Below are 23,890 nucleotides of genomic sequence, written 5' to 3' on the forward strand. Positions count from 1 at the left end.
CCGAAGGCAAACAAGGTGTGGCTTTTTCTTGAGGTGTGTGTGTCCAAGTTTGTCGTGATATGTGTGTGTGTGCGTTCCCAAACAGCCTTGTGGAGAACTATGCACTACAAGCCCAGGTGTTATCTTGATGCTTGGTGAAAGATGACCTCTCACTGTAGTAGACGCACACTCGCACACACACACTTTCTGTTTGACTAGACGGTCATTGTCTGTGTTGGTGCAGCAGAGACCTCCAGGTATTACTGGACTGTTTACATGTGGATGTGTCCATGCTGGCCCAGATATGTCCTCCTCTGTACATTCTTCTTCTCTTCCTCTATCCTTTTTTCCCCTCTTTTGACCTTTACTCTCACATGGCTACTGTTACCTGTCTCTCCACCTTGGTAAAACATCTAGTTGTTTTTTTTTTTAATGGCTGGATCTTTTTTTTTCAGTTTCCATCCTTTTCTTCTCCCTCAACCCTGTCCCTTGTTTGCATTCTACTTGAAGATTCTGCGTTTGTTTTAGCATTTCTGCAAGTTGCACTGAAATGGTGTCACGGCTTTCATGGCCAGGTTCGTCAGTAAAAATAAGCTTCTGTACAACTTCAGCAGTAGACAGAGGATAAAACATGTTTTCAAGGTTAATAAGAAAGAAATTGGTTGTGTCCTGTCTGATACTATTCATAAACACTTCAATTTTCTTAAACTCTATTTCTACCCTGCACACAGTGAATTCATTTATCTAACTGCAATGGTTATTTGGTTACCATGTGCTGATATGTTCTAAGAATATTCATTACTGACTATGGACATTTTATACATACGTACACTGATTACAATTGACACATTGTCTGCTATGTTGAAGGAATAAGTAAGTCACAAACTGTAAGTTATAATGGAGGTGCTAAATCATTGCAAATGATGTAATTTGTAGGAGACATTTTTCATTCCAAACTATATATGTTATAGCAACACGATTAAATTGATTTATGTTGAAAAAATAAGAAGATTGCTGTCAGAATAGCTCTATCAATGTTGCTGACATGCATTCTTAGCAGGGAACAGTAAGATAGCAGATTTTTTTTCAAGAAACAAAAGGGTAAGAATTTCTGAAAGCTGTTCTCCAGGGCTACCTGTAAAAGTTGTGGAGTTTCACTTTATCTTTGAGTTCATCAAACTCTTTCAAATTAGAGGTCATGGCCATCATGGCAAATCCAGTTGAGTCAGTGTTGGCACTGCAATAGGCTGTAGAACAATGTTGACATACCATCTGTGACAACAGTCATTTCTGACGGGACAATCTGAAGAGCTTTGTCGGGTTTACTGCTTGGTGCCATCTTTACTGAAATCAGAAAATCCAAATTTGGACAAAGACATGAAGGCTGCTCAGAAAATAAAACTGATCAGGGATAGAGCTGAATGGGATTGGCTGGAAGAAATGTAAAAACATCAATTCATCCGTTTTCTCCTGCTTATCCAGTGTTGGGTCACACAGACAACGGGCTGAGCAGGGCCTTCCAGTCATCCTTCTCCCCTGCAGTGTTTACCAGGTCCTCCTGGGGGATTCCAAGGGGTTCCCAGGCCATGATGACATATATTCCCTCCAGTGAGTTGTGGGTCTACCTCAGGGTGTCCACCCAGTTAGACATGCCCATAAAACCTAAAAGGAAAGTGCCCAGGAGGCGTCCTAATCACATATCCAAACCTTGTCAGCTGGCCCCTTTGTATGCAAAGAAGCAATGATTGTACTCCAAGCTCCTCACCCTATCCCTAAGGCTGAGCCCAGTCATCCTGTGGAGGAAACCCATTCAGGCGCTTGTATTTGTAATCTCATTTTTTTGGTCTCTACCCAGAGCTCATGGCTATAGATGAGGGTTGGAATGTAGATCGACTGGTAAATAAAGAGCTTTGCCTTCCAGCTTGGCTCATTCTTCATCAGGATAGTCTGCACAAATGTCCACATTACTGCTGGTGTTGCACAAATCCACCTGTTCATGCTGGTCACGACTTGATGCAGCCAAGAGAACCAAGTCATCTACAAAAAGCAGAGATGCGATTCTGAGTTCCCCACATTGAACACTGTCCTCACAACAACTGCACCATGAGATTCTCTGCATAAATATCACAAACAGGATCAGAGACAAGGGGTAACCTCAACAGAGCCCAGCACCCACACAAAATGTGGTTGACTTATTGTTAAGAATATGAACATAACGGTTGCTTTGGTTACACAATGATCAGAAACCTTGTAGTAATGTTCCTTGTATACCATATGGACTTGACATTAATGTCAGGTCAACATACAGGTCCAAAGACACACAGTATCTCCACTGTCTCAGCTCACCCAGAGTGATGATGAAATCATTAACAAGCAAGTCGCATTTTCCCTAATAGATATATTGTAGACTAACTGTGCTGATCTCTCTAGTTTATACAGATTTTTCTCACTGAAGTTGAGGATGTGTATATACACTTCAAATGTGAGAAGATCTCAGAAATAATGCGAAGGAACAAACTCTTTTTTTTGACCTGTCAATCATACATCAAAGGTGATGTACAGAGAAAAGCAGCATTTCATATTTCTTGCCAACAAATCCAGTTTAGAACTGAATCAGAAAATGCAAAGATTATAGATGCAGGGGGGAAACAACATTTTAATGACATTTCAAGGAGCTAATGGCAAGGCCACTAAGACAATTAACTTTTATTTATTTACAATTTTGAGTTGCCTGCAGCTTCACATTAATATTTAGGCGACTTTTACAGCAGTCTGCCTCTGTGTTGCAAACAAGCTGCACAAAACTAAGCTGACGACTGTGCAAAAGCATTTAGTAATCCCAAAAGTAAGTGTTCATCATTTGTGTTCTTCTCTCGTGTCTGACTACACAAAAAAACAACAAAAACTGATGAAAGTGAGTGTCTCGGTGATGTACTTTTAGGAAATTAACCAGAGCTTCAACTACTGTACTGCAATGGACTTTTTTTTTACCAATATTGAAAACTAAAAAAAAAACTAATGTACTGATTAAGAAGTAGTGAACGAAAAACAGATTGTCACAAGTAAAACCTACAGAATGCTGAACATAAGTTCCAATTTACTTTACTAATTGCAAGAGCTATGTTGAACAATCACTTTATTTTCCATTATAAAATTACCTTTCATCTACTTGTGTTGCTCTTGCAAAAAGTAAATCAAATCAGTATCCTGGAAGTAACCCAGTTACATTTCTAGCTTTTTGTACTCCAAGTTTTTTGAAATTTCATTCAAATGAGGCATTGTCTATTTTACTGTGCACTAATTTGCATAAATGTCCATTAGACAGAGGGTAGTATGCATGAGTTAATAACACACCTCAAGGAGCATTTTGGATGTTTTATTTCCCCTTGTCTGACAGAAATCTTCAAAGTTGCCAGGGCGTGACAAAATGATATTTTGTGTGTGGTGTCTCGCCTTTATATATGCACTAAGCATGGACAATATGTCCCATAATTCTTCACCATGGACAGCTGAGGGTGGTGCTGTCAAATGAGTTAGTTTGCAAAATAATGGTTATTTTTCTCACAGAAAATTTTAATTATTGTTTTCATTTCTTCTGGTAACGGATGTTAAAATGTTAAACCGTTTCTTACCGAAGTCAGGTCTACTGTCCTCCTCTATATCTAGTCAGTAAACTTTACCACTGACGCACTATGATGTCGTAGAGAAGTCGTAAATGTATGATGGTGATGATAAATTGTTCAAATAACTGCTTTGTATAGGATATATCTCTGATCAAGATTATATTCCAAACTGTATAGCAACAAGGTGAAGCTGATCTATAGTGAAAGGATTAAAAGAAATAAGAAAATTGCTGTCAGAGTGGCTCTTATGATGTCACTGACACGCTCACCCTAAACAGGAAACGTAGGATATGAGATATTCTTTTACACTAATTTGTATGTTTGGAACCCTTTTATTATATGGTGTTGGTTTGAAAATCTGGGAAAAAGTGATAATCAATAGAAACGAGACTGTAAATAAAGTCACAACTTTTTTTTTTGAAGCTGACGAGCTAATTTCGTCTCAGCAGAATCATCTTTATAGATGATTTTGATATTGCCTACATTAAATATTTATCAGCGTTCTCAAACCTACTCCCTGCTCTTATTGTGTTATTTATGTACAATATATAAAAAAGCAAATTACAAAAGAAAAAATTGAAACGGTTTCTGAAAATAGAATTGGTTTTACTTTTATCAGTTGTTTACCGTAAGGTGCTCATCAGTGATTGCAGCAGTTTATGGAGGCTGACTTTACCTTCATCACTACATCATGACATGTCTCATAATTATGAACTTACCACACAGATATTTTAAAACGATAGTGAATACTGGCTACAGGCATTTTGCAGATAATTAGAATCAATAATAAGTAACATACTATCTGGTATTTTGATGAAAATGAACCACAAATTAAATATATTAAGGTGATGGTAAATTGTTAACAGCAACCTTTCATTAGTTACCAGACACAGACATTTTGTAAGAATATTTATTACTGCCTATGGGCATTTCGTAGATGTGTACAATTAATTACTATTAAAATATTGCTTGGTATGTTAAGGGAACAATTAAATCCCAAATGAAATGTATCAAGGTCAGGGTAAATTAAGATAAATATAATTTGTACGAGGTAGAACTGCAGTGATGCTTTACTTGCTATGCATAGATATTTTGTAGGAATATTTAATACTGACTATGGGCATTTCGTAGATATGCATAACAAGTTGCAATAAGTATGCTTCCTAGTATGTTAAAAGAATAACTTAATCACAAATTAAATATTTTAAAGTGATGCTACATTGTGATAAATCCATGTAATTTCTAAAGGGTAGAACAGTAGCACTTTTTTAGTGACAATGCACAGATATTTTATATGAATGTTTAATACGGGCTATAGATGTGTACAATTGAAATACAGCCTGGTATGTTAAGGGAATAATTAAAACACAAACAAATTGTTTAAAGGGCGTTTGTAAATTGTTGAAATTGAATATGCAATAATTCTTTAATTACCATGCATTGATACGTTGTAAGAATATTTAACACGAGCTGTGGGCATTTTGTAGAGGTGCAGTTTGCGTGCTTTCTGGTATGTTGATGGAATAACTAAATCACAAATATTCTTTTTTGTAGTGATGCGAAAATGCTGCAAGTTAATATAATTTGTAATGTAGCATAGAAATAATTACAATTCACACACTGTCTGGTATGTTGAAGGAACAACTAAATCACAAACCAAATTTAATTTTCGAGTTGTGCTAAATTGCTGCAATTAATGTAATTTGTTGGAGACTGATTATGCATTAAAAACTATGTGTGAGCTGAAAGAATTGAAAGAAGTAAGAAGGCGTAAAATTAATTTAAAAAATGAAACTGTGAAAGTAGAAGGTTTTGCTTGTGTCAGTTGTTTATCTTTTGCTGCTCATCAGTGACTACAACAGTTTAAGATTAGCGGTCAAGAGAGATAAATGATGTGCTAAATGAGGGCAATGCAGGTTAGGACTAGTAAGACTTCTCTCTCCTTTTTTTCCCCCTGCCTGTAAATTGGACCCTTGGGCCTTGCAAAACTCGGTGCACTTCCTCCAGTGAGCCACACGGGGCGCTGCTGGCCCCCCTAACTCAGGACGCTTGTCGGGAATATTCAAAGTTTATGAAAGGCTTCCAGCAGATCAGGGACGGCTGGAGAGGGGAGGTGAACAGCAGTTGTGACCCCAGAAAAGAGTCGCACTGATGACTTTTCACGCTGGAGCAGCTGGCTCGTTAATTCCCGCCGCATTTTGCTTCTTGTCTGTCAGTCGGTCAGTCAGTGAGTCCCTGAAAATGTCCTCACATCGCACACAGCGGGGGACACACGGGGGAGGCGGGTGGGAGGCCGGTGCCTGGTTTGCGCGTCCGGTGCGTGCGTGTGTGTGGAGTTGTGAGAGCTCCAAGCCAAAGCGCGTGGAGAGGTGGGGGGGGAGCGCGCGCAATGCGAGAGAGGAGTTGAGAGAGAGGAAAGAGAGGGGAAGAGTTGAGAGGGAGAGAGAGAGAGAGAGAGAGAGAGAGTGAGAGACCTCGGCGGAGAGGAGGAGAGAGAGAGGGGAGGAGAGCTCCGTCTCTCCCGGTGCACTTGGCAGTCTAGTTGCGGGCTGCTGTGCTGTTGCTGTCGTGGCGTGGCTGGTCGCGCCAGGCGGGGAACTTCACCACACTGGAGCCCGGAGTCCCACTCTCTCACCTGCGCAGTTCGGAGCTGCCATGGGTCTCTCGCCAGGATTTACTGTCCTAATTATTCTACCGGCCTTTCTGCTGCACACCAGCGGCCTTTACATCGCCAGTAGCGTTGGTGAGTACAGTCCAGTGAAGCGTGGTCAGTGTTTATATTGTTCTCCGCTGTCTGGTGGGCTGCACCGGGCGCTTCTTCAACTGGAAGTCTGGAGCTCATCGCAGCGCACCCGGTTTACCTTTTAGTGCTTGGCTGTCATTTTTCTCATGCTTTTGCAGCTTTTTGTGTGTGTGCAAACAACACTGTAGTAGCTACGCAACTTCTTCTTGTCCTGCTGTGGTGCTTGCAGGGACTTTCCGGAGGTCCCTCAGCTCATAGAGCAAGCAGTGTTGTGATTTGCTTCTTTTTCATTCCCCTCCTCATCCATCCAGGGGATGATTTTATCTGCGGGTGTGAAGTGGGGGCATCAGATGCACCGGTTATACTGTCGGATTTTGCAGAGAAGTAGCCTAACATTATCTGATTCGGCCGCTGTCGCATCTATCGATCTGTCACAGAACGCTGGAGTCGGATGTCAGCCTATTGATCACACGATTATCAAATCATTCCTGCAACATGGAGGGTCAAGAAATATTAGGCGGTCAGAGTGTTTAGTTGTGTATCAATCGGCAAACTTTATAAATTAGACATGATAGATGGATAATAATAACAGCAAGTGCATCCGAGGACCACATGCAAGGTGACAGTATAACTGTCTGACTGTGATGGCATTGACACCATGAAGTGGCCTTGGCTCAGTGTGTGTGTGAATGTGTAGCTGGCTGTGTGTTAGTGTGTGTGTGGGCGCTAAGAGCATCTCTCAGGTCGCCTCCAAAGCGCACCTGGATTGTCATTGCCACATGTGAACGAAAGAAACGCCATTTAACCAAATGAATCAAGTGTTTTTGGATGTCGAATCAAAAACGTTTATGTTTTATTTAAACTAGTTACAATCAGACAAGATAATTAATGAGGATTAATTATTGCAAAAATGTAATCCAGTGTGTGTTACATTAATAAGAAGCGCTTTGTGAGGAGAAATGTCAATTTGAGTCATTGGATCTGTGCTTTTTTTTTTTTTTAATAATCAGTCCATGTCAAAGGTACAGAAATCGTTTTTCTCGGCTCCAGCAGCTTGACAGTGATGAAACAGTGTGAGAGAGCTACAATTAGCACCTTGATCTTGTACTGGCTTCTCTGTCGACGGTAGAAGGGCACAGAAGACGTCAGGAGCCCAGCGCGCACTGCTGAGGCTGCCGTTTCCAAACGCACAGTGCCGAGCACTGGGTCGCCTCTGGGTTCATGGGTGGGGCTGTGTGTGTGTGCGCGCGCGTGTATGTGTGTGAGAAAAATGTTATTGCTCTTATTCTTTATGTTCCCACTTTTTTATTGTATTATTTTGCTTTGAATACAGAAAAGATCATTCCAGGCAGGCTTGACATTATTCTAATCCTTTATTTCCCCCCTGACCTCTTTTTTCATCCTCCTCTTCCCCCTCTGCCCATTTTCTCCACTGTTTATCCCCCATTCTTCCCCCATGACATCTTCTCCCCCCATTCTATGTCTTTTTTTAACCTTAAACCCCTGGTGATCTTCCCCCTCATTGTTTTCCACATCTGCACATCTTACTCACTGAATAACATTCTTTCCTCCTCGCTCACCTCCCCATGCTCCATCTTCTTCTTTCACCTATCACCGCCCACCTCCCCTACTGTCCTGTTCCCAGACTCCCTGCAGCACGTCCTGGGGGAGTATGGACTGGTTAGGCCAATCAGTGTGGACGCAGAGGGCCGCTTCCTGTCACACGCCGTCTCAGCTGGCCGCATGGCAGGAGGGCAGTCCCGTAGGCGCCGGAGGAGGGAGGTAGGAGTAGGCAATGATGAGTGGGAAGGACCAAGAGGAGCTGAGGGCAACCAAGAGCCTGTGGCCCGTAAGGAAAGGCTTTACTACAACGTCACCGTCTTCGGCCGGGAGTTCCACCTGCGTCTGCACCACAACGCCAGGCTGGTGGCCCCCGGAGCCAAGATGGAGTGGCGCGATGACAGCGACAGCACCCGGCACTCTGAGCCGTTGCACGATGAATGCTTGTATGTGGGGGACATCGCAGACACACCAGGAGCCACGGTGGCGATCAGCAACTGTGACGGCCTGGTGAGTGGACAAAACCTGCATTACCTGTGCTCTACTCTCGTCTTTGTGGCTGCTGTGGTGTTGAGTGGACGAATGACATGAGGGGACGCAAGGCAGCAGATAGATCCAAGTAACAGGAGCAAGATATTTTGGCCCCCAGAACTCAGATTTTGCTATGGGGTCAACCCTATGATTTACATCGCTGCTCTCCCTGTTGTCCTCTAAACTGGCTCCAACACTAGGCCTGCCATTAGAAACACCTGAGTCATGTTTTCATCCTACTGTCCTCTGCCCCTTTTACTCATATAAAGAGGGAGGGGGGAATTATTAAAGAAACACACTGAGGTTTCAGTGCTTTACAGTGACATTTCTCGCGGACAAATAACTGACACTACAACAGCATTCACATTCAAACTGCCACCATAAAATATTTTGGTTGCACAACAGTTGCTCAAAGAGCCTGAATTGTAAATGCTTTTAATAGAGCTGATGATGAATAGAGAAAAAGCCAAGGAGATGGCAAACAGTTGGTGAATGGCTGTCAGTAAGAGAGAGAGAGAGAAGTGAGATGTAGACAGTGTGAAGACTGTGCACAGGAACTGAGAAGAGAGGATGCAGAAGGATGGGAGACCAAGAGGTTTGAAGGGACCAGTGTGAAAGATATGCCTGAGGGCAGTAGCGAAAAACAAAAGGCACGTAAATATGTGGAAATATGCACATAAGGGTATGTGCAGGGAATGATGAGATTGTGGGGCGGGGAGGAGTTTCCCCTCATTAGGAGAAGTGTTCATTAGTCAGCCAGATCAGCCCACCACTGGAGCTGAGCAGCAGCAACTGGATCCGTTTAGGGTTGAGGACACTGGGGACTGAGCGAGCAGCTGAGAGAGCAGGCAAGCAGCCAGGACAGCACAGGCCTGACATGCCCACTTAGCTTGACACCAGCCAGCGGCAATTCGCTGCTGTAGCTGCTCGCTCCGGCCTGTCATTTCAGGCCCTATTGGCAGTTTCCAGGAATGGTTGTTGTAAAAGTGTAGCTGGTTACAGGTAACGGATCAGTCAGCAATCATCAGTTTGTTGCTTTGATACCTGACTTTTAAAGGATACGCTGACATGTTTTCAGGGTTTGTGTTTACAAAAAATACTACGTGTATGCCCAAGTTTATGTTCACTGTAGTCCTTTGGTCCCTAGTAGTTCCGCTCTCTTTCGACTTAAAATTTATATGGAGAAATGAATTCCTAAAGGCAACCTTTGGAGTTTTTTACCAAGTTGTTGAGGGTTACACATTTCTAGCAATAAAGAGAAACACTGCAAGTTGGCAAACCTGACTCCTAGATGACTTATACCACTAAATTGTTTTCCCAACTACATTTATCCACAGCGTAATTGCTTGCTGATTAAGAGGCATCATGTTTTAGTGAAACCGGTCACATTTGTCAACTGTATTGGGTTCAGCTCCAAGAAAGCGGGAAAGATTGTTGTTTTGGTGTAACGTTGTATTAAGTCATTGTGGACCAGTGCTTCATGAAGCCAGACTAAGAGCTTTCTTCAATCTAAACCAAGTGCTGAAACTTGGTGGGAAAAATGTCTCCAATGAACATATTGCTAATGTGCTCAGTATCAATTTGCATATCATGTTAATCAGCAAAGTTTGTGCATGAACACAAAATCTGGCCGTAGTGTATTTTGATCAACTGTACTAAATGTGCATCGGGCACAGTTTAAGCAAGTTCTCATGAAACTTTAGTAGTCAAGTATTCTTCCTCCAGATTAAAGTTTTTACTCTAAAATTCCTATATTTTGTTTTCTCTCCTCCACAGCAACACAACAGAAAAATACTGACCAAGGAAGTAAACAGGCAGTTTTCACACTAATAATGGTTGTAGTTGTTCCAAAAAAAATTAGCTTGCTCTAACTTTTTTTAAAAGATATTTTTTAAGCCTTTATTGACAGGTTTCTACTTAAAAGGTAGACAGGAAAGTAGGGAGAAGGCCTCAACAAAGGGCCGTGAGCTGGAATTGAACCCAAGCTGCAGCATCGGGCCTCAGCCCCTACGGGTCACCTGTTCAGCCAGTTGAGCTATCTGGGAGCCCTAATTCTGGCTTTTTAAGCCTCGAATCCATTCCTGTTAATTTTAAATAGTTAAAATTTAAATTGAATCTCTTACATTAGAGATGTATTTAAAAGGAAACTCTTCATACAAAACTGAATAATGTGAGATTTTTCTTTAAAGCTGCGTTTGTTGAATCCATCACAAAAGTAATCTTGGATATTTGCCATTTTGAAATTGCTGAGAGAGATTTATACAACTGAAAGTTAGATTACTTGCTTTATCTCCAAATATGTGTTGGAGTAAATCATTCTTGCTAGAACAGAAATGTATGAATACATTATCGTTATTAGTGCTGCCGAATAGTCAGCATACTCATACAAACAGGAGAAATCCCTTTTAATAATCACATTAGTGCTGTCAGCTCACATTTAATTTGTTTCCCTCTGCCCTTGAACAGCTCACGTCATTACTAATCAATTCTTACAACCTCTTCAGGCATGCCAAGAAATACAGCCAAGCTCTTTCCAGCTCTGCCCATATCTGCCTTTTTAAACCCAGCAGAGCCATGCAGCACAGCTCTGCCCTGCTTGGCCCGCTTCTTCATTGATCCAGACGCCTGGTTAGTTTTTTTTCCTGTCATTCACAACCAAGAACCTTTGTAGCTGGCTACGACCCAGGCAGTGTGATGAGAGGAAGGAGGCGAAGACGGGGCCAGAGAGGCTTCGAACCAGGCAGCATAATAACAATATTAATAAATAAAATAATAACAAACAGCCAGAGGAGGGAAAATGAAGAGGGCAAAGGGGATACATTTCAAGAAGTAACAAATGACCAGAGTAAATGAGAGAGAAACCGAGAGCACGGGGAAAAAGGAAACTCTTTGACTGGACAAATGACCTTTGGAGGGAATTGGATTTCTGTGAAGCTGTGATCAGCTGGTTAGTAGTTCTCTGGATGGCTAAGAGGAGGCAGAACACTGCACAGTATGAGAGCTGAGCTGTATGTGTTTGTGTGTGCATGTGCTTTTAGTCCTTGGTGCGGGGCAAAATGAAATTAAACAGCAGCTGAGACTATGTCTGTGATGCATGAATCGAACAAAGTAAAAGCTCATAAGCTCAGGAAGCTTCCACTTCATACATGAGTGTTGTTGTGCGTGCAGTGTTTGTGTGTGTGTGCATCTGTGAGCATCTATTTGTATCACAGGAATGAGGGTCCAATGTGTTCCTGCTTTGATATTGTCACTTCCTTAGAATATATTAGTTCTTTTAATAGAAAATCACAACAGGCTGTTTTCATGTAAGGCTTTTAGACATGCCACAGTAGGAAAAGCAGAGGTGTAAATAGGAAAAAAAATGATTGATGGCTGAATTCCATTTAGCAGCTTTGGTTTGAGGGTGCTGCTGTTGTGCATGCTGGCTGTGAGGGAAAAAAAAAATCAAAAAACGACTTATTGGTTTACCTGTTGGTTCCTTTACCTGACTCTAAAACACTAAGCTGCAACAGTGTTGTGTTTCACATTTTCTGCAGTCTTTAGTTCTTGTTAGATGAGGATCATGCAGCATTTTTAAATGACATATTTTTAGGGCTGATTTTGTCTGGTTAATGTATGCAGCAACATGGAAAGAAAATCTGTTGCATGCAGTCATGTCAGAAAGGCTTTTAGTCAGTGTGTGAGGTGCAGAAAATCGTTCTAGGATGTTGTCTGCTTTAGTGATGCAAAAGGATGAATGCTTTTCCTGGATAAAACCACTTGTTGAACTGCATGCATATTGTTATATTTCAGATTTTGTTCTCTTTCTATTGAAACCTGTTTCACGTTGGATTGTAAGCAGCTGTTTCAGATTTCAGGGAAATGGGAGGAAACACCTGCAGGGTTGCATGTAGAACATATTTTATTACTTTAATTCTTTGGGATCCTTGAAAAATATGATCCCATTTATATGAAATTAAGAGAAGATAGTCACATGTCATTACAGTAATCCTTCCACATGCAGGCATGCTAACAATGCTGGAATCTGCAGGATTATTTTGTTGTCAAAAGTAAGAAGACTGTGATAAACAAATGCACTAAAAACTCTTTATTTTTCACGTGAATGCATATGTTAAAGTGTCTATATTTGTGTGTGTGTGCGCAGCTCTTGCTACACTTTCCTTCAGCCTTACTTGGTGTTTGTTCAGCGATGTGGAGACTGTTTGGTCTGATTTTGTGCACATGTGGGTGTGAGGTCAGGTGCGTTCATGTGTCTTTTTGGCATCTTATGTGGAATGTTAAGTGTCAGCAGGAACCCCCAGCTCTTCCCCTTTTCAGAAGAGACAGAGACGTAGTGATGGGAGATGAAGGGTTACAAAATTATTGCCTTTTTTTCATTATAAATAATTTCGTCACTGTGAAATACTGAAGCACTTAAGCGGGAACTGTCACACTGCACACAGCGTGCTTACACTGTCTGAGAGTAACGCTGTGAACTCTCAGCCAAATACACATTCATTTTCACTTTGGAAGTTTTTCCACTTTCATCAAATATATCAGTTCCACTTGTCAAAGTTTTTTATGTTGCTATTGTTTTGAGGTCCCTATTCTTGCTCTTGATGCGCCTTGTTGATAAGAATATAATAGCCAGAGCAAGTTTCACCCTGATTTAATGATGATTTTACAAGGTGAAGTGGTCTTATTATTTAAGTAGCCTTAGGCTCAGACAGAAAATGACATTCTGTTGAGAGTACTATGCTGCATGTCTCTAATTTGAAAGTTAAAAGATAAAACAACAAAACAGAAACAAGAAAAGAAATTGAAGTCACAGTTAAAACATTTTAATTAACAGTGAGCCAGAGCAGTACAGAAAAAGACTGGCATTGTAAATTTCCCAACAAGTTTACATATGATGATTGGGAGCTACAGTGTGATTTATGATGTGAGTATATTAAGTGTTATGATAAAACATTACAAAATTATATCAAATGGAATTTACTTTAATATATTGAATTGCAAGGTTAAGACCGTATAGTATCAATAACGAAGGAGCCTTACCGGACTAATTTAAACATTGGATCCTAGAAACAGTATTTAAGGAAAACCCAACAAATCCAAAGATTCCCAATGAGAAGAAAATCTCCTTTTTTTTCAAAAATTGAACAAGACCCCGAGCAGGACCGGATTCAGTTGTGTTGGGATGAGAGTAAAAAGGATGGATTAAAGGATAGTAGAGACAAACGGACAACAAACAGGAGAATATAAACACATGGTGGAACCACTAGCTGCAGATCAGACCTGTGCAGCTCCAGAGCCAAAAATACCTGCAGAGAGGACAAAAAACCACAAACTACAGGGGAGAGAAGACACAAAGTTAAAAACATGCATTAGTGTGTATGAATACATGGAAGGAAATGACAAAGAGGAACATATGGGAAGACAGCTACATGAACAGGGCACCTGAGTATGTTAAATGTTAGTTTTAACCCTTAAAAGTTACACAAAATGCACATTTAGTTCAATAAATTCAATTGTAAATAGAATCTCAACAAAGAAAAATACCAAAAAAATATGGATTGACAGAAGAAAATAGAGAAAAAGTCCTAAATACCCAAATAAACAGGTATATGAATGTACATCCATGATGGGAGAAGAAGGCTCTGATGAACGGCATGGCGGCTATAGGTCACCGTGGGAACTGAGGGTTCACGTGGGCCTGTTAAGCCAATTGGCGTCCATGCCTCAGATTCATAGCAGAGGGAGTGTGTTACATGTCATCTTGGGTTTTACTCTTAAAATCCAGGTGGATGCACACCTGGACACCAAGACTCGTGTTTTCACAGCTGTGGCTTACATCCGTCATCCCTGCAGTGAACACACGGCTCGCCTACAGTGTGGTCAGATGCTCCGGTAAATGGCAGAGACTGGTAGAGGCAAACAGCAAAGTTTCTCTGAACCGTCTTTACCTGGCTGCATAACAAAAACCAAAAACCCCAGCGTGCACATTTCTCTTATTGTCTCCACCCCTCGCTTCCCCTCGCTCTCTGTCTCGTGTTTCTTGGCCAGCAGCGGTAGCGGCAAGCAGGAGAGCTCTCCTAATGATGGTATTAAAGGAGTCAGGAAAATGACAGAGAAAGAGAAAGAAAAAGAATGTGGCAGACAGCTTTTTGCTCCCCAACACCCACAGATTCAGAGCTCTGGCAAAAAAAGAGAAAGAGACAGTGTTCCTTTAGTGAGCAGTCTTTGTCTGTTTTTAGCAACAGCACAGCTCTAAGTGTTGATCAGACAAGTGGTGTTGAGGGTTAAGGGTATTGCCCGCTGTCTATGCAGAAAAAGCTTAAAACAACAGACCTTCCTATTACTGCATATGCTATATTTACTATTTGTATAATGTTTCCATCTTCTTATGTTGGCAGATAATTAGGCCTGATCCTGTGCAGATGTTGCCCTGCGTATATTCTGGTATTTATTGTTGTCTGTGTGCTTTCGTGTGTTCATGTTTGTTATTAGTACACAGCAGGAAGGCTGGAAGGCGGCAGTGTTATTTTGGTGCTCTCAAGGAAAAGACTCAGACATCAGCAGCGAGGAGAAATGCCAAAGCACTGACAGGTGTATTTATTTATTTTCTGTGGGTGGGTGCTCAGAGATGACACTTTCTTTGCAAGCACTTTATACCATAAAAATCACCTTAATTATTGGCTCATTTATTGTGATGCTGTTGTGACTGTTTTCCGTCTAAAATAAGGTGGTTAAGTTGACTGACGTTGCAAAGGCACCAAGCGCACACACAGTATGGACGCGCACGCTCACTAGCGCCCAGTCCTGTGCCAGCTGAGGGCTTAATCATGTGCGAGAGTGTTGACAGAGGGGCAGGGCAATCACAATAACAGCCCCCGAACCACACTAAATGCCAGCGACACGGACACTTGCGCCAGCCATGCCCCTAGAATACACTCAGTCATTACCTCCGCATTAGAAGTCAATAGAGAAGGCTGCCCTGGGCTGAGCCAACCCATCCATCCATCCAGCCAGCGCGGCAGTTAAGCTTGGTCAGGCGTGGCGGCTCACTGGGCCCTACAGTGTGTTATTCCACCCCGGGTCACACGATAAGCAGCTCTCAACTGTAATCAGCTCAAATTGAAATGATGACATCAATTACAGCACGGCGCACAGCTGTTATTGACCCTAGCCCTCACTGGCTGTGTGGAGTCGGCAGTGTGTGGAAAGGAAGGAAAAAAAAATAGCAGAGGGGTGAGGCCTGCAGGAACCGCAGGACTGGAGGGAGGGCTGGGTGTGGAGAGGCCAGACTGCTGAGGCATGGTATGAATGAAGAGACAGACAGACAGAGAGAGAGAGAGAAACGTGTTCTCAGTATCTGATTGCAGGTTCCACCCTGCAGTGTAGCTCCACTCAAACACACAATTACTCAATCTACAGCTATTATCAGACAGAGAGAAACGAGGGGAGAGAGAGAGAGAGAGAGAGAGAGAGAATCAGACAGAGAGTAGGCCCATTCTGAGGAATGCTACACGGAGCAAACGAGTGCTTTTACCAGAGCTGTGATTACTGCCGCGCTCTCAGTGCACTTAACCAGCCCCCTTGCCGCTCTTTCCTCTGGCTCTCTGTCATTCACAGAGTGCTGGCTCAGAGCACACGGTTTGTTTGAGTGGTTTGAAATAACAGGATTCACCCGAGAAAATGGAGCGGTGGAACCCCAACAATTTGAGGGAAACACCTCTGTGATGTCATGATTACAGCAGCTTATATTTCGATGCTAAGATGTGCTGGAACCCACTCCATTGGTGTGGCAGTGGGGATGAAATAGTGCATTGTTCCTGTGATGTCAGAATGAAATATGGATTTCCTGGATTCCCTGCTGGCACTGAGAGATAGAGATACAAGAATCTGGGCTTTGTGCATTAACAAACTGTCACAACCGCTTGTGGTAACAGGGACTCCACCTCCATCCCAACGTATAGTTTGGTTCTGCAAGCAGGAAAAGATGTGTAAAATAGAAAGGCAGATGATACTTTACAGATAAGATAAGATATCAATGTACACGATGAAATTCTGTTGGCAGTCTCTCACAGTAGCAGCATGAAGAGTTGGGGGCACTGGAAATCACAGTATGGATTATAAGAATGATGCAAAATGATGCACAGTTTGGCACCAGGCCTTGTGGATTTCCTCCTGTGATTGCCGTGTGCTCCAGCACCGTGTGACGGAGTGAAAAACATTTCAAGGTCAGGACTGAATATTGAGCCTATCATGTCTTGTACATTCTGAAGGACCAGGGGTCACACTGAGGAGAGAATTACCGGGACAAAAATGTCACTGAATCTGTCCGCGAGGTCTAGATGGGCCAAAAGTGTTGCGACACCTGAGATGAAAATTGAAATTACGTGTTAAATCAAACCAGGCCTATTTTGAAACGCTTGTCAGTCAGTCGGTCAGTTAGTCAGCCGGTCCCCGAGACCGCAGGGCCACGCAGGAAACTGATCGATGCTCGCCACATCAGCAGTTCTGAAGGTCCCAGCAGCCTCAGTGGAGGATCTTGGAAACGGGACGAGACATCCTCTCCTTGTTTCCAGCATCTTAACAAGCCTTCTGCCTGCCTCCCCCTGACTGACCCGGCCCGCGTCTCCAGTGGCCACGCTGTTTTACCTCCCAGCAACCACACAGGTGGCTTTGTACTCTTAAAGCTTCTGCTCGTCTGGAAGTTTTCCCTACATAATCCTCACAAACAAAAACACAACATGAGAGAGTGGGAGAGGAGGAGACAGACAGGAGGGAGGGTAGGTGGAAGAGGAAAACGAGAGTAACTCAAAGGGGGGAGGAAGGCAGAGCGCCATGGAATCTTAATGTGCCCAAACTGAGCAAAAACAACAGCAACATCATAACATCGCCACCTGCTCAGTCAGAAGGGATGGAGTCTGGGTGGGGTGGTCTTGTTAATTAGCATGAGGAATTTGGCGTTTTATTGTCTCATCATCTAATCTAAGGTCACTCACCTGCTTCCAGAGGCTGGAACACTTCTCCGACTGATCATGGATATTTCATATCCTCAGCTTGCTTTCGCTGCATGAGTGCTCACTTGAACCCCCTACACACTCAAAATATGCGTGCATTTTGTCCCAGCCCGATCTCAGCTGTTCTATTTGCTCTTTCTCGCTCGTGTTCCCTGTTTGCATGTTCCGTAATGAAGCAGAGCTCGCCTGTCTGTCTGCATACAGTATCTATGGCTGAGAATCATTTTGCTTGGTGCAGCAGGCAGCTAAGCGGCAAGAATCGCACCTCATAACAGAAACTCACACCCTCCTCATCTTACTAAGGCTTCCTGTTTTTGTTTTCTGCAGCAGAAAAATAATCACTTTTTCTCTCCCAGTGTATTATGTTTGGGGGGTTTTTGCCAGTGCATGAGGACCTCGGGAATTGTTACAGTACCAGCATATGTAATATATTATATAATAATATATTGTATTCTAATAACTGACTCTGTGGGGGCTGGAGTGAAGCAGCAGAAACAAAGAAACACATCTAGTGCTTTGATCACTGTGACTGATCGTCTGCCAACATGTACGCGGAGAGCTTTGGATACTGCCTTACAATTATATAATCTGTTTGCCAAGATGTAATGGAGACTTTGAGATGACCTTGTCCATGTAAAGCATTGCGTGAGATCCAGTTACTCTATAGTTGGGCTTCTGAGGTGTACTGCATGCATCCTCTGAATTAGGGATGGAGCCAAACACCTCAACACCTGCTGCAGGTGCTGATAAGGTTTCAGGAGGAGGGCTTTGCAATTAAGCAAATAATAATGATGAAAATAAATTAGCACAGTCATTTTTCCCCAAATCAGTCAGTATCTATATTTATCACACTGTGAAATAAGCAACTATTTATGTTGACTTTATGATTGAAAAACATGAAAACTAGCCAAGAATTGTGCGCACTAAACAGGAAATCAAAATTGTACGAAATAGGAAACATTTTAAATTCTGTCAGTGTGAAACATTTTAATTCCTACAGTATAAAATGTTTAAAGCAACAGTTTTGATGGTACCTTGTATTTTTCACTACAAAGCAACAGCATTTCTGTTAAAAGTGCATAGCAATGATGCGCTTTGTTACAGGATTTATTGTGCAATTTTAGTTAAATGGTGAAATTTCAGTTATTAACGGAAGTGTTTCATTTCATTAAGGTATTTTGTAGCTTTTTCCACATCTTTTTGCATCTGTTATGTGTTGAACCAATGTGCTCTTTGAGACTACTGGTCTGCTGGTCAAACAGGACTTCAGCTAGCATGTGACGTGTTGAAGGGCTGGTGGTGAGTCAGGGTATCACCTTCCTGAATCACTGAAGCACCAGTTTGAAGAAACAGACAGGAGTGCTGACACAGAAACCGTGAACTGCTGTGGACAGGATCAGCAGCAAAAAATGGTTTTTAACCAGACATCTTTGACAAAGCGATAAATGTGCCTCACAGAACATGGAGGTTTCTGGTCTCCCGCTGTCCTGATTGGTTTATTTAATGTTTTAACTTGTTGATTTGGATCCACGTTTGCAAAAGGTGCCTGGCTACTTTGCTTATGATTTTAGTTCAAGGTTGTTTAAAGATAAAGGTGAAGCAAACGTACACTTAAACTGATGTAGATGTATTTATTTTTGGTGGATAAAATGTGTTTTACTGTTGCTAACATCCACGACAGTACAGTGCTTAGCTCCACAGATTCAATCCCTCACATCTGCTCTGTTGAAGTGTCCTTCAAGCGTTTGACTCGAAGCTCCTTCTTGTGGCCAGCCCTGACCTCTGGCCCCGGTAGAAAGAGGAAAGAAAAGCACAGCGGAGATCAATAAAGAATCGGGTCAATAGTAGGCTGTTTCCTACTGCAGCATGTATATTTGAATTTGCCTAGGTGCTGGTTACACACAAAGCTGTCTCAGGTTGTGCCAGAAGTGTGTGGCGGGGTGCGTGTGTGTGTGGAAAGAAGTGCATTAACTGCATAAAAATGAATGAAATCGCAAAAGAGAGAGGATAAAATTGCTCTGCTGTCAGACTTTGTCTGTCATTGGTTACATTTATGGTTGTAGCCAAATCTAATGCACCCTCATAGCTGCTATCCTCACACACACACACTCACACACATTAACTCACACATTCCTCTTACAGAGCCATGATTGACAGCATCACTTGGAACACAAAGAGAAATGATTTTTTTCTCACAAGCTAATCCTTTGCCTCTCTCTTTCACACACGCTGACACTCAGACACAGACACGCTGGGGAGAAGGGACTTATTGTCAGGTTGTGCTCTATCTCCACAGTTCATTTCTAATCCTCTTTCTCCCTTTCCCTTCCACCCACTCCTGCACACACAGCCACTGCCACCCAGACTGTAGTCTAGTAGCTCTCTCCCAAGGGCTGGGATCCTCCCCACAAGTCCCCGTCGCGGCCAAATCTGGGAGCCTTGCAGCATGAGAGGGGAGGGAGATGGCTGGATGAGAAGCAGGAGAGATGAGCAATGAGATACAATTGAAATGAGGCATACTGGAGAGGAGAGACTAATGGAGGAATAGAACAGAAGGGGATGTTCTTTTTTCCTTGCTTTATGCTCTAGTTGCCCTCCTCTCCTCTCCCAGCAGCAGGGTTTATGCTCGCAGGGCGGGTGTGACTGCAGCTGACTCTGATGCGATGTGATAGGACCCTCCTCTCTGTCCTTTTTGCTGCTGTGTGACAGCATGAAGCCATCAACCGACTGTCTCTTTTCCCACCTTCTCTCAACGGCTTAGGAGAAAAACAACACAATTGTGGGACTAGCCTTGGTGCCCTTGCTGTCAGACTGTTTGCATGGAGTGTTTAAGGGTGTCTAGGTCTGCATTTGTGTATCTTCAGACATTTTTGCAATTTAGCTGAGCAGAAGTACCCTCATTTGTGGCTGAAGTACAATAAATACAGAGTAACATCATTATATTTGCGATTACATTTATCGTGCACTTTTTTGCTGTGCGTTTTCCTCATATTACCTAACACAATTTATTTTAGAGCTTGTTAGGGCAGTGTTGGCACTTTTCCAACACTGCCCTAACTGTGCTAAAGTGAGGTTCTCTCTGGTCAAGGAATTTCTCAGCTTGGAGTCAGTCACAATGGCCATTCAGCCTCCCTCTGTGTATTTGCTGTTTAAGGCCAAGTACAAGTTCCTAATACCACTAGTATTTTTTATGTCTTTTTTTGTGGCCATGTTGTGTTTGGGCCAAATGGACTGAGGGCTTTTCTGAAGCATTGAGCTCCAGGGTCAGTTTGTCAGACATAATGGGGCCGTTCACAGAATTCGTACGGTTGGGCTGAAGGACCGAGGCATGCTAGGTGTCGGGGATTACTGTTTTTATTGCCCGTTTTGAAGATTGAATATTAGGCTTCACTTGGCTGGCTTTGTAAAAAGCTCCTGTAAAAAGTCCAATTTTGTGAATTGGAGAAATTGCCTTTTTAATTTGTTAAACAAATGTGAAGTTCAAGGTACATAATGAGCTCGTTTACTCTTCTTTGTAATGTAAAAAGCTAAAATGTGGATTTGAAGCCAAATTTCAAGTTTTTGAAGTACGATGGGCTCGTCCAAGTACCAATACAAAGGTCAAGAATTGATCCAAGTAATCTGTAATACATTTTATTGAATAAATAAGGTCAAGACAACTTTAAAAGACTGGTGTCCCAACTTATTCTTAAAACATTACAAAATAGTTGTACATTTTTTTCCACATTTGTATTATACACAGAATTATTACAGAAAATGAGAAAAGAGGTGCGAAATGTCGTCCGATTCTCAAACCAGGAACATAATTGTAGCTGATCAGGAATCGCGGTTGCCAACATTTAGTGCCAAGCTATGGAGGAACCTCTACATCATCTGTTTGAAAGAGAAGGAACATTACATGAAACACTATCGTATATTTGTTCCATCGTAGAATCACAGTTCTGTGTTTAATCAGAAGTAAGTGTTTCATAGTGCCACATCATTACTCAACGCAATCAGGTTGAAAATTGTCATTGCCTCCAAATGTTTTTGTGAGATTCTGTATCACTCACCCCATGCTTGTTAAAACAGCGTTATTGGCTGTCACTTCCACGGGTTTCCCACCAAACTGGTCTAATGGCAAAGAAAAATGGGACAGTATTTTCTGCAGATGAAAGCAACTGAATGATTACAGCTGATCACCAGGGATTTGTTTTACTGAGACCTTTTTTAAGTTTTACACTGGGGTAGAAACCAAACAGAGGGGATTTCATTTTATTGTTCTTGGTATTATAAATGGATAGATAGAAGAGATTGATGCATGCACAGGTACTGGTAACTGTCTGTCTGTTTCTTCACTGTTCAATCAACAATGGGTGAGGGGTATACAGCATGACAAAGGCAGAGAAAGGCACTCAGATTAGGTTGATGTTTGTTTTTGACTGAAGCCCTCTCAGTGTGATACACTTTTCTCCTCACTGTTTCCCCTTCCTCCACTGCCCATCCATCATTATCTCTCTTCTGCCCTCTCCACATCTCACTCCCTCCCTCCCACTACAGTGCATAGAGGTCATCGCCCTGGCTGAGCCACAAGCTGTTGTTGCCTTAGACTGGCTACTCTACTTGCTAATATTACCAGCGAGTCCAGTTTATCAAGTTACTCTCAAGCTCTGCGTGAGGAAGATCACACGCTCGGCTTTCGTCTTGCAGTCCAAACAACGACGTGCTCGGATGGTTTCTTCATGAAAATTAGCGTAACAACCTGGATAGACTTTAATCATTTTTCTGTTTAGTTTAAAACCCAATTTCTTTTATCATGACTGAATCTTTGATTTTCGGCAATCACTTTGTTGTGTTTTGGGACACCCATATATTAAAAGGTAATGACTTTTTGCACATGTGGCACAGACTTACATTTTTACACAAAGAAATACCTTCTTTTTACAGATGTACTGTACCTACCAGGCACTCGCTATAATGGACCCCAGATGCTCACATTTTCATGCACCGTATGGCTTTTGATCCACTAAGAATTTGTACCAGTTTGGACTGATTTAGAGTTGCTAAAGTAATCTGATACATACTGTAATTCTGACCGACATATGGATGGAAACACAGTCTGGCTCTACAGAATACGCTCTATTGAATAAATATACAGTCCATTCACAAACCCCTATTTACTCCACAGGTATGTTTTGAACACTTGGGATACATATAGTAAGAGTGGAAAATGATCTATTAGAGAGGGAGGTATATCTTTAATGTGACACAAGCTGATTTGATACTATATTGCTTTACCTGTTTACTTTGAGAATGCAGGTTGCTGAAAGATAATTTGTTCATAAAGAGCCACTTTTTCTACCTGATAGTTGCAGCTCTTTGCCTTCATCTGCGTATTTCAAACAAAGTGCTCTTTGCTGTTTTTCAGCGGATTTTCACTGAATGTAAAAGTGTTCAGAAACTTCTTATTGTACTATTCATACAGAACTTACACACACAAAAAAGACATCGCTTTCTATTTTTAACAGACTTTTGAGTTTCAGCAGGAATGCCATAGCTGGGATTGTTGTCTGCGGAACGCGTTTGTTTACTCTCATTTCTGCTCACATGCGGCTGGACATTGCTGATGTCTTTTTTAGGCAGCTGTTTCTCGAGCTCATCTCTCAGTGTCTACAGGAGGAGGGGGTGGATGAAGCACGGGTTGGGGGTAATTTGGTTAGAGGAGGTAACTATGAGATATGGCGGTGAGGAAGGCAGGCTTTTTGACACAGCCACTCGCTGGTGCTGTGCTGTGATGTATAATGGCAATACGAGTGAGCTTGCAGAGAGCAGAATGGTCTGCACGAACTACACACACACACACTCACTGCAAATTGCAAACAAATTGAACCTATAGGCTTTCCTTCTACCATATGAGGTACCAAGCACGAGCCCGTATGTGTTTCCGGGATTAAGGTGTCCGTTTGATCACTGTGAAAGTATTACACGAAGAAGAAGAAACGTGGAGGTCTCTCAGCAAAATTGCATGAAATCCTTTTCCACAAGGAGCTCGGGTCATTTTGCTCTCTTTCAGAATATGATAGTTTAAGTGGCTTTTGCTGAAGCCCAGACCGGCAGTGCTCAGCTCAAAGCAGAAGTGAAAAGGGGCTGATTTCCTCGCAGACAATGTGATTGTATAAAACCGTGGATGTTGACTGTGCTTCCAGGCCCTAGTAATTGGGGGCAATAGAGGAGCGTGGTGTTTCCCCTGTAGATGAAATCTCTGGTTTAACTCTAAAGAGTGCGCAGTGTGACTTATAGTATTTACTGTATTCTGCTGCTCAGATACACTGATGCACATGTGTGTTGGCTGATGCGAGTGTGTGAGAAGTAGGACATGTCTGACAGTGTACGGGTGCACTGACACATATTTATTTGTTTGAAAGTGGTGGGATTCCCTGGTGATTGTCAGTTTGATAGCTTGCCTC

The 23,890-nt window shown here is 42.3% G+C and overlaps 1 protein-coding gene across 3 annotated transcripts in view; it reads left to right on the forward strand.

Annotated features, from left to right (window-relative positions):
- The first annotated feature begins 6,004 nt into the window (after positions 1 to 6,004).
- Positions 6,005 to 23,890, forward strand: part of LOC110948118 (A disintegrin and metalloproteinase with thrombospondin motifs 2-like) — a 122,194-nt gene continuing 104,308 nt past the window's right edge. For 2 of the 3 annotated variants that reach the window (XM_022189512.2, XM_022189513.2), the window contains exons 1-2: positions 6,006 to 6,345; positions 7,991 to 8,415. In XM_022189512.2, the coding sequence (XP_022045204.1) occupies positions 6,258 to 6,345; positions 7,991 to 8,415 (513 nt within the window). In that variant the 5' untranslated portion in view covers positions 6,006 to 6,257. Of the gene's footprint in view, positions 6,346 to 7,990; positions 8,416 to 23,890 lie in introns of all 3 variants that reach the window. The other variant, XM_051954235.1, reaches the window with a different exon arrangement.

The sequence above is a fragment of the Acanthochromis polyacanthus genome, chromosome 10 (assembly GCF_021347895.1).
Source record: "Acanthochromis polyacanthus isolate Apoly-LR-REF ecotype Palm Island chromosome 10, KAUST_Apoly_ChrSc, whole genome shotgun sequence".
In the NCBI taxonomy this organism is placed as follows: Eukaryota; Metazoa; Chordata; class Actinopteri; family Pomacentridae; genus Acanthochromis; species Acanthochromis polyacanthus.